The sequence below is a fragment of the Melozone crissalis genome, unplaced genomic scaffold (genome assembly GCF_028551555.1).
Source record: "Melozone crissalis strain CALT ecotype California unplaced genomic scaffold, PUWL_Pcris_2 ptg000014l_1, whole genome shotgun sequence".
NCBI classification, from domain to species: Eukaryota; Metazoa; Chordata; class Aves; order Passeriformes; family Passerellidae; genus Melozone; species Melozone crissalis.
In genome coordinates, this window is record NW_026535792.1 from 11,551,527 (window position 1) to 11,562,891 (window position 11,365).

General features: G+C 37.4%; 1 protein-coding gene across 2 annotated transcripts in view; it reads left to right on the forward strand.

The window, feature by feature from the left end:
- The window catches only part of DMXL2 (Dmx like 2), a 47,868-nt gene extending 36,570 nt beyond the window's left edge, over nucleotides 1-11,298 (forward strand). The window contains exons 31-44 of one of the 2 annotated variants that reach the window (XM_054273079.1): nucleotides 234-319; nucleotides 550-751; nucleotides 1,715-1,832; nucleotides 2,615-2,677; nucleotides 3,059-3,145; nucleotides 3,225-3,346; nucleotides 3,992-4,130; nucleotides 5,043-5,103; nucleotides 5,180-5,307; nucleotides 6,395-6,472; nucleotides 7,065-7,156; nucleotides 7,731-7,783; nucleotides 8,404-8,621; nucleotides 9,729-11,298. In XM_054273079.1, coding sequence (XP_054129054.1) covers nucleotides 234-319; nucleotides 550-751; nucleotides 1,715-1,832; nucleotides 2,615-2,677; nucleotides 3,059-3,145; nucleotides 3,225-3,346; nucleotides 3,992-4,130; nucleotides 5,043-5,103; nucleotides 5,180-5,307; nucleotides 6,395-6,472; nucleotides 7,065-7,156; nucleotides 7,731-7,783; nucleotides 8,404-8,621; nucleotides 9,729-9,938 — 1,657 coding nt within the window. In that variant the 3' untranslated portion in view covers nucleotides 9,939-11,298. The remainder of the gene's footprint in view (nucleotides 1-233; nucleotides 320-549; nucleotides 752-1,714; nucleotides 1,833-2,614; nucleotides 2,678-3,058; nucleotides 3,146-3,224; nucleotides 3,347-3,991; nucleotides 4,131-5,042; nucleotides 5,104-5,179; nucleotides 5,308-6,394; nucleotides 6,473-7,064; nucleotides 7,157-7,730; nucleotides 7,784-8,403; nucleotides 8,622-9,728) is intronic. The other variant, XM_054273080.1, reaches the window with a different exon arrangement.
- Nucleotides 11,299-11,365: the final 67 nt, after the last annotated feature.

The window sequence follows — 11,365 nt, forward strand, 5'->3', positions numbered from 1 at the left end:
GAAACACCCATTTTCATTTTTAAGACTCAGCATCATGAACCACAATGCCAGCTCTAGAATAATGGTTATAATATAAGATAATATAAAGCTGATTCAAATGCAGCTTCTCAATGAGGTGCAGGTTAAATACAACCTTTCTGCAGTGTTTTCTAACCTGTGTATTTGCTTGAAGAAGAAAAATACTTTGTAGATAACTCAATGTTTTTTTAACATGACCAAATCTTTTTATACAGCTGGGCTCTTCTACATCTGACAATGGTAAAATTAGTTCTGCACAACATTAAGAACTTCTTTCCCATTGCTGGTCTGGAATTCACCGGTATGCTAAATCCTGCTTTACATTTTATTTTTCTGTATATATTGCTTTCTGTCAGACTTTATGTTTTAATTCTAACTTTAAAATAATCAAATACCTTAAATATTACAATTGCCAACATGTACATTTCCTTTCAAGATTATTTTTATGGTTATGTTATTATGGGGGTTTTATACTCGCTGTAGCTTAATTTCTTTTTCTCTGAGCCTTATTTCATTAATATTTCTGTTTAGATCTGCCTGTAACATCTCCATTGGGCATTGCTGTAATAAAAAATTTAGAACACTGGGAACAGATTCTTCAAGATAGAATGGACCAGTTTGAAGGCCCACCTCCAAACTACATCAATACTTACCCCAGTGACGTGGGTGTAGGGGCAGGACCAGCTATCCTCCGCAATAAAGCAATGATTGAACCTGAGAACACACCTTTCAAGTAAGTGTTTTTTGCCTAGGATAAACACATTCTTTGATCACAGAAATTCTAAAGAGCATTTCCTCCTCACGTTAAACAGCCAAACAAAGATTGTCTAGCTCTTAGGTCTAGTAGCCAAAGTTTTACAGAAACCATTTACCCACATCCGTTTGTTCATTCTTATGCAGCTGCCTGTCTCCTGCAGCAGCCTTTACTTCCTCTGCTGCACTCCTCACAGCTGCAACAAGAAAGGAAGATTAGAAAAGAGCAGAGGTTGTAGGAATAGAGGGCAGTGGCTGTTGCTGGGAACACCCTATTCAACCTGTTTTACTATTCCTTCAGTAGCAGTTGTCTCTCACTCTATCCCAGCAAAATAAGAGTTATATAATACATGCAGATGTCTGGGGGAGGAGGAAGACAGTTGTACTAAGGTCCTTTTAAGGCTAATCCTCTTGTGTTTAGACAGTGTCATGCCTGGAGGTGTCTGTAAATGCAGATAGTGAACTGTGTTTTCAACTCAAAAATAGCTTGCTTTTCTCAATATATTAAACTACAACTGAGTCCAAACAGTGCTGGGGGCAGTTTTGGGTGCCACAATACAACAAGGATATAAAACTACTAGAGAGCATCCAAAGGAGGCAGTGAAGGTGGTGAGGGGTCTGGAGGTGAAGGTGGTGAGGGATCTGGAGGTGAAGCCCTGTGAGGAGCAGCTGAGGGCACTGGGTCTGTTCAGCCTGGAGGAGATTGAGGGCAGACCCCACTGCAGGTACAGTGAGGGGAAGAGGAGGGGCAGGCACTGATCTCTGATCCCTGGTGACAGGGACAGGACACAAGGAAATGAATGCCCTGAAGCTGTGTCAGTGGAGGCTTAGGCGTGTAATTAGAAAAAGCTTCTTCACCCAGGAGATGGTTGGGCACTGGAACAGGCTCCGTCCCTCCAACTCAGGATACCCTGTGTTTCTTTCTCTCTTCTGTTTTATCCAGATCAAAGGATTACTCAGCTCTTCCAGCAAAAAGGCTCTGGCATTTTCTTGTGAAGCAAGAGCTTCTTCAGGAGACTTTCATAAGATATATATTCACAAAGAAAAGAAAGCAGAGTGAGGTAAACAAAGAATGTAACTTTTTTTGTAAAAACAAAGCTCAATTATAACTGTTCTTCAGTCTCCTTAGTATTTAATTTTTCTTCTCATTTTTCATTGATATTTCAGTTTCTCTTATTTAACAATATTTGGATTTTTTTCAAAATCAACATGACTGTTATTGATTGGGATATCAACTGAACCAAATATTTTTGAACAAGACTTGTCTCACCTTTATGTATTTGAATACTAGCCTAATAAACAGAACATTTGCAATAACAGTAATAAGCAAAGAAATTTGAAAAGTCTTTCTTTTTTTGGTGTGTCATACTGAAAAAGAAATTTAAATGTGCTATTCATTTGTGTATATGTATATATGCATGAGTAATATATACATATAAAGGTAATATTATATAGTAATATATAATATGGGGCTTTACAAATTGTGCTGGTTACAACTGCTGTGTTCTAACTGAAAATTTAAGCCAACACATAAATATCATGGGAAATAAGTATATAATTTAATATCTTTTAGAATTCCTGTAAGTATGGAGTTTGTGTGTGTATTACTCCTCCATTTATTTACTATATCATACATTTTGTGTTCATTTAGGAGGCATTACATTTTAAGTGAGTTTGTTTAGATTCCTGTCTTAGTTTCTGTGCCTTTTATAAAAAGTTAAAAATACATTTGTCATCATTTACTGACAGAGTGGCCTTTAAAATCTAGTTTGGAATGTTTCATTCTTTTTTTATATTTGTTTGTGCATGTGTTTTGTGTTTGTGACTGTGTGATGTTATGTAGTCTGTAGAAGATCGTGTGGAGCAGGTCAAACAAAACTGCGTAGCAGAAGATCACAAAAACAAGGTAGTATCCCTTCTCCCAAACCTCTAGCACATTCTTAAAAGTTCTGTGGAACTGGCTTTTCTTTTCTAATGTGACTAACAGAAGCTGTGTGTTCTGTGTAGTCTGTGTGACAGGCTTTTAATCCATGAACTAACTTCGGATGTCCTGATAATTGGGATGAGCGAACACCTTGTAAATAGTGTTGCACACACAACTTTGTGTTTCTTACACTCAAATATCACTTTTGGCTACTAGAACACCAAAGAGTATGAGAAGTCTAAAGTTTAGCTACTGAAACAATGCTAAGGCCACTGAACTTTTCTTGCATGAATTTTGCACTCTGAATGTATCACTAAAAATGGATTTTCACACTAATTGAAGTTTTTAATAAATATTTTGTAGGTTGAAGCAGATCTTGGATACCCTGGAGGAAAAGCAAAAATCATTCACAAAGAATCAGATATGATAATGGCATTTGCAGTTAACAAGGTAAGCCTCAAATACTACAAGAAATGTAATAAAAGATCTTAATTATAGTTAGTATAAATTCTGTGTTTGTGCTGCATAGGCAAACAGCAATGAAATTGTTTTGGCATCTACACATGATGTTCAAGAACTTGATATTTCAGCTCTACTGGCTGCTCAGTCATTTATATGGATTGGGGAAGAATATGACAGAGAATCTAAAAGGTAGGATTGTTTCTTTGTGGTTATATTAATAAGAATATTGATTTTCTGTGAGGCTGTATCTATAGTGCCTGTGCAAGCACGAATGGAGCATACAAAAAACATTAATTACTCTTCTTCAGTAGGTTTCAGATTACTTTGCCAAGTGAGGGAAGCAAGAGAATAATTACTGTCTTTAGGAATGCATGCACTGCACAGTGGAGTGAAATCCCATGTGGTGGATAAGATAATGAAGGAAATGCTACCTTGCACACCCTGCAGTTCCCTTGCATCAGTGCAGTGTGGGGGGCAGCTGTGGTAGCTGATGCTGGCTGTTCTGTCCTCTCCATTCCTGTGCTGAGAGCTGTGAATGCATGAGCTGCAGCGAGCACTCCTCTGTACCAGCTCCCTGCACACACACGTCAGGGACAGCCCAACAATATTCTTCTCAGGGAAGCTTAGATTCTTATACTGAGATCATCTCTTGAGATTAAACATGGGTAGATTTGGGGCTCATGGAAAAATTGTACTGCATAAGTGCAGGAATTACCAATTTATAGTCTCATTATTGTCACTTCCTCTACCCACTGCCATTAGGCTCTTGACAAATAATTAAAGATTATTAGGAGCAAAGAAGTTTTTGTTTAAAGCAGAACTGTTCTTTTCCAGTTCTGATGACGTTGACTTCCGTGGTTCTACCACAACACTGGCTCCTTCAAGTGCACCATCATTTGGAGTGAGTCAGATCCAGCCATCTCCATCCATGCCCTGGCTAGGCACTGGGCAAACCAGCACTGGAGCTGGTGTGGTGAGTACTTCTGTGTCTGCAGCTCAGGAGAGGAGGTGTTTATCATCTGTTATTTACTAGAGACACCTAGCATGCATTATCATCATACTATCAATCCAGTACTGACATAAAAAGCCAACAGCAACCAAGACCTGGCCAAAAAGAAGGCCAAAATAAGCATTTCCTCATATACTGTGGCACAGAATTATTGTGATATAGAAAATAATGGGTCAGTCTGGGTGGTTTATTGTGGGAAACGGTAAAGGTAAGAAAACTTTCAGAAAGCTGCAGCTAGCCCTAATTTCTCTCTTTCTGTTTCTAAGGCCTGCAGCTGCAAAGTCTGAAAGTACAAAATTACAATAGTACAGCAAGCAAGGATATGAAACAATAATTTGAGTATTAGCCTTGGCCAAGATAGACCTTAAGACTGCAGAATAATATGCTTAGCAAGATAGTAGAAGGTTTTAAGCTTAATAAAGAAGTAATGTGTATTGTTAATAGAAAGCATACAAGCAAGCATTGTGTGAAGCAGGTGCATGTGTGCTTTTAGAGATTGGCTAGAACAGTTGTCTGTAAGCTTTAACAATATGCTATTGGCTAGAAAGTTTTTAAAATGCTCTGTAACAAAGAAATCTTTGGCTCCTGCTGGCAAGATGTGAGCTGCTGCCATCTTCCAATTGTCTAAGCCATGTAATGAGACTGGTGCTGCCATAAAGCTCAAGGAACGCATCCCAGCAGTCCCATCCTGTTCAGGAAAAACCACCAACAGTTTTCTTTCTTATGGGAATTTTGATGTAGGACCATTCAAATAATGTTAGCTTAACAGATTATTTTTTTTTAACTAGGGGACACTTACCATGTAATAGTATAAACAAAATTGAATAGTGTTTGTATTTTTCAAAATTAATTAATTTTTCTTTGTTTCATATAAAGCTGATTAAAAGAAATCTGAATAACGTCAAGAGAATGGCTTCACATCCAGTCCATCAGTATTGTAAGTGAATCATTAGTATGAAATTTATAATTTTCTACAAAATACTGTACTATTAATTATCATCTTTTAATCTTAGATCTTACAGGAGCACAAGATGGAAGTGTCCGAATGTTTGAGTGGACAAGGCCACAGCAGCTGGTGTGCTTCCAGCAGGCTGGGAATGCCAGGGTGACAAGGATGTATTTCAATGCCCAGGGAAATAAGGTAAGGGATAATTCAGGCCATGAGTTGAAGGCTGTGAGTGTACTCCACTAGAGTGGAGAGCAGAAAGAATACAAAAAGACATGCTTTGGCCAGAAATGACTCTACGAGGGATATGAAATGCAGAAAGAAGAGTAGAGAAAGAAATTGGGAGGAATACCCACCTCCTCAGTTTTTCATGTTGACAATTCTATTATTTTAACAGGTCTTGTCTGCACTTTTACTCACAAAATATTTCACTTCATTATAGTTAAAAACTATAAAAAGTGAATTAAAGGTGTTTGGGCATGACTGTACATAGCTATAAAACAGCAAAGGTGAAATAGCTGGAAATATAAAGTATCTCACAGCAAATCTATTTTCAGGTGGCATAGAATGTCATTTAAACTCATTCTAAAAATGTGTTTTGATTGTGCTTTGAAATATTGCAGTCTTACCATTATGTGGGAATCAATCTTAAGTCAGAAATTAAGATGTATTTGTTGCTGTGCTTCACATGGAGGTCATTCAGGCAGGACTTGTGAAGCCCAACTAAAAAGAGAAAATATAAAAAGTATTTCTCAATATTTCTAAAATTATTTTGTAAAATAATTACAGAATATGCTGCATATAATATACAATATTAAATGTTATTCATTTTGGTTAATAAATATAGCTCACTCATTTTACCATTCATGACTACAATCTTTCCAAAATTGTTCTTATCATGCTTTTATGGCATGTTATCATGCATCTGACTTTTTTAAAGCATCTTCAAGTAGAGTCCTGGAGTAATGATGCCTTTGTTAGCTTTAGCATCTAACATTAGGATTTGAAAGATAAGCTTCCATGCATTTTCCATTTCCAGAAAAGAATTGGGTATGCAGGAGAGCATCCATCATTAAATAATCATTAAACAATCAGCACTGAACTCACTTGGCTTCTAAACTAGTTATTATTTTTTGTCTTGAAGATCATTGTTATTGATATGCAATTTGCAGGTGAAGGCTTGGTGGTTCAGGGGGGTTTTTCCCTGAAGTCAGCAGTTTACTATCATGAAACATCCAGTAACCACCATGTCATGCTAATAAATGCAATTTATTCTTTACAGTGTGGTGTTGCTGATGGTGAAGGTTTTCTAAGTATTTGGCAAGTAAACCAAACCACCTCAAATCCTAAGCCCTACCTGGTAAGTAAACAGATTTTATTTTGTTGTTATTATTATTGTAGAGAAAAGCAAAGTCTTTGAAACTTGAGACAGGCCCAGAGAATAGGACTTAAATGAGACATATTTGGCTTTGCTGCTTTTTAATTGGCACACTTCATCAAAACTGCAGAGTTTCAATGATACATCTTTGCTAAACCAATTGCACCATAACCATAACCTATAAATGTGTAATTACAAATACTCCTTCAACATTGTCCATGTTTAAATTAATAATCAGAGCCACAACTAATAACTTTATAACCCCCAAACTTAGTAAAAATACACTCTTCAATACATTTTACTGCTTCTTGACATGATGACCATGCTTAATTTAAAACTCAGGCTGTTGTCGTACACTATACTGCAGATTTGTTCTGTGTCAGTTATTGTAGTATCTTTTCATTTTGTACTGGATTTTAATCTATTGATCCATTCTCAGTTTCAAACTGTCAGTTTTTTAAGCTTTGTTTCAAAGACTCTGTGTTTTACTATCACTGACATCAGACTGACAGTAATTACTTTTGATGCAAATAACAACTGGTAAGATTGCACTTTTCTGTTTTGTTTTTAATAGAGTTGGCAGTGCCACAGTAAAACCACAAGTGACTTTGCATTTATAACCTCCTCAAGTCTAGTTGCTACATCGGGACAATCCAATGATAACAGGTGTGTTTAAAGAAACAATGAAGAATTTCAAAACTACTTTTTCATCACCCTTAACTTGCTAAGCTCTTGGGCATTAATGTGTGGTTGACATTTTAAGGCTCGTTGTCCTAAGTTTTGTTACAGCTTGAACTTGCTGGATAATTTCTTTGAATATCATTTCTTCAATTTCTTGTTTCCAAGTTTAGTGTGTGTGAGAAGTGGGCAATAATTAACCAGTTTTTTCGGGTTATATTCCCAATGCAACTACTTTGACATGATGCTGTTGCTGGGGGTAGAAATCTGTTCAGCAGAGCAAGATAATTCTTTTTCTCTCAAAAGAATAATTTCTATGATTATTTGACACAACCTTTGATCAGCGGACATTTTAAGGGTAGAAGGTATAGTTCCACTAAGAAGCATAAAAGACCAAAGAAAATAATTAAAACTCTTAGTTTTTTGCAAATGCTCTCCAATGACTGCAGGGTGTTCAATTCTGCCTTCTAGACTGCCATAAAATGTGAGCACTTTTGAAGTCATGTCACCCCATGAGTCACCTGGCAATAAGCCATAATGATTTTGGTTTTTTCTCCCTCAGAAATGTGTGCCTGTGGGACACCTTGATTTCATCTAGTAACAGTCTTATACATGGTAAGTACTGTGGTGAAAATTAAACCTCTGCTTCTTACTGACTAAGGAAATACAGCTTGTGTGTGCATTTGGGGCAAGGGGAAAACCTCATCCTGGGGAACAGATCTAAGTTTGTGTTGCACATTAATACATGCACCTGGTTCTGCATGTTCTCTACAATGATGTTAATCTGCTCTATATGGAAAAGTATGAAGAAAGAACATCATAGAATGGTTTGGGTTGGAAGGGACCTTAAAAATCATCTCTTTCCCCTCCCTTTGCCATGGGCAGGGACACCTTTCACTAGACCAGGTTGCTCAAGATCAGCTATACTTTTTTCTAAATCAGGAATTTATCTCAACTTCATATAGTGAATTTTATATTTTCTGAAATTTTAAATTCAGGTATGACCCTCTATTCTAAATTAACTTAGACTGCATATCGTGCTTTCTTGTGCATTAGATCTAGATATTTCTTATGAGAGCACTAAGCTGTCAGCTGATAAGACATTACCCATATGAAGGAATGTGTCTGCAAAGTTAAAAAATATTCAGGTAGCAAGTTATAGAAGAAAGTCATTTTAAGATTGAGAGCTACTTACAGTTTCAAATCTATTAAATTCTGACATCCTTCTTCTTCAGCCTTCACTTGTCATGACCACGGTGCCACAGTACTTCAGTATGCACCCAAGCATCAACTGCTGATTTCTGGAGGTAGGAAGGGATATATCTGCATCTTTGACATCAGACAGAGGCAAATCCTTTTCACCTTCCAAGCACACGAGTCAGCTGTTAAGGCCCTTGCCCTGGATCCTTCCGAGGACTATTTTGTCACAGGCTCGGCCGAAGGCAACATGAAGGTAAGGCATGGAGGAGCTGGCTTCTGGGGGAGGGTGTTTGGCTGGAGGAGTGTATTGTCTTATGGAAAGAGCCAGAGTAATGCAGTAACAAAACAAAAACAGTCCTCAAAACCCCAAACCTACACTTGATGTATAGCCTGCTTTACATTTATGCTGTAAACTGAAATGTACTGGTAGGCTTCTAAAGCAAGTAGGTTTTTTTCCCCCCTCTAAAGGATAGTCTTCTTAAGGTTGTGAGACTGATTTTAAGTGGATAAAGCAAAGTGCATGGTTATGAAATCTTACCTTTGTTTTTTTCTCACTTAAAAATATGCTGGCTTTGCTGTTGCACATTTCTTTGTAACACAGGGGGCGCTCAGTAACTTCAACATTGTGTAAAGTTTCTGTATCACCAAGTTCTATTTTTTTCTCCTGATGCTGTAGCCCCAGACAGCTACTGAGAGGTCAGAGTAGCAAGAAACAAACACCAACATGAAAACAAATGAACAAAACAAACACCAAAAAGAATACAAAGCACCACAGAAATACAGTCCCTGTTGTAATGGCCATTTTACCTGAATACTAAGAGAAGGAAATACAATATGGTAAAGAGAAGGTGAATAGAGCTTCTTTCCTTTTCTGGATGACTGCTTTACAGTGGTTTTCATGGCCTGGCCTTGCTGAGGCTCCTGCTACTTAGGACAGAACAGGTAGCTGTGCTTCCTACCACTCTGCACACTTACAAATTGTGCAGCTTACTCTCTGCAGCATTCCTTAGCAGGAAAGTATTTCCAGGTGCTGAAAAGCTGACAGTAGTCATCTTGAATGAAACTGCAACCTTTCCATTTCTGCAGCTTTCCTGGGGGGCAGATGGGAGAAGGACTCTGATCAGGTAACATAGGAAGCTTTACCCTGCCCAATACCCAGCTGGTCCACAGTAAGGCAGCCTTACACTGCATCAGCAGCCTCTCAAGACTCTTGGACTAGTAGTAATTGTTGCAATGAGGCAACAAAAAAATATCCTTTATCTTTCTCAACAGAGTTTAGAACAGCCAGGAATCTGAAACATTGGGGGGGAAAATACAAACCCTTTAATATTTATCTCCTTTTGTCATTCTTTTGATACAGGTGTGGAGACTGACCGGCTACAATTTAATTCATTCATTTAAAAATGAACATGCTAAGCAATCCCTTTTCAGAAATATTGGTGCTGGTGTCACCCAGATTGAGACTGTGCAAGGCAATCGTATCTTCTCCTGTGGAGCAGATGGCACACTGAAAATGAGGGTTCTTCCCAATGCTTTCAATGTACCTTCAGGCATTTTTGACATTCTGTAGCCTTCTGTGAGCTAATCCTGGTTTCATATAATGTCCCTGTGAGTAGCTAAAAACACAGTGATATGCACTGTGGAAAGAAAACATTGTGTTTCCTTTCAAATCAGTTACTGCAGCATTAAGTGTTATGGGGAGAAAGCCAACACTTTTACAGCAGGTATATTTTGAATATGCCCATAAGGATCACTGGGGAGGAAATGCATGTACTGGATTGTAAAAGCAAGGAATTCAACCCAGTATTGTTGGTCGTGGGGGGGTTATTGCTCAGTAACCCACAAGCTGCATTTTGTGAGTGTTGTAAAGATCCTGACAGTTGTCAGTCACTTCACAAGCACTGTGGCTCTACAAGTCAGTAAGCATTTCTGACGTGATTCTGATTACTTTTATTCCAGTTTTTCCCGCTAAATGAAGCATGTGTACAACTTCTCATTGTAAAATAGTTTAGTTTTAATTAAGGGTACTCAGTGTATTTAATTTCTGCAGGAAGAGTAATGGATGCAAACGCCGTGGAACATGTGCAATCAAGGATGTACTGTGAGAGATGTATCATTTTATGCTGAGATTCTTTTCCCAGTTAGTATTATTGCACAGTTGATACTGTAACTTGCACATCAATACATTTTTAAATGCGATGGGGTTTAATTTGCACAGTATTTTCCTTTCTTTCTGAGCTATGTTTTCTATTGGACACCTGCCTTTACTTTAGGAATGTATTGTAAGCACTAAATGTTTGTAGTGAAGACATCCAGCATTTTAGTCAGCTTTGAGTTTTGAAAATCATTTGTCCAGAAAATACTTCATTAAATGAAGCTGTTAAGAGAATACCAATGGAACATATAATGCCACATTTCAGATGAATGTCAGGCTTTATGTGGCCAGCTAGTAAATAGCGGATAAAACTGGTAATTAAATTATTACCAGAGTATATTGTATAAACTATGCAGAGTTCAATATTGTTTGCTTGTAATATAACTAGCTACTGTTGTCAGATGTATTTTTCTGTTGTAAACAAAAAACATGTTCTTCAAGGACTGGAATGGATGTCTGTGTATTTAAATGTTAACAAACTGTCTTATTCTTCCAATGAAATTTTGATGTCTGTGCTGTATTGTAAGATATACTAGAATAAAAAGCACCTTTCTCCAAAGGTGATTTTAAATTGCAGCTTGTGAAGTAGGAGAAAAGAAGGAAGGGTAAATGTCACTGTTTAGTTTTCCCTTTGTAAGTTAAATAAATTACTTTTATTTCATGAAACAGCCCATTCTAGAACTCTTCCTTATATTTAAACAGATTTATCTAAATCTGCAGTACATTGACTGGATACTTTCTGAGTTAGATTTAACTTGACCTCAGACTGTACTGAGGGTCAATAAAAAAGATTAGCTGTTTACATTTTGTTTTCAGCTGTTCTTGACAAGTGCAAGGTTAAC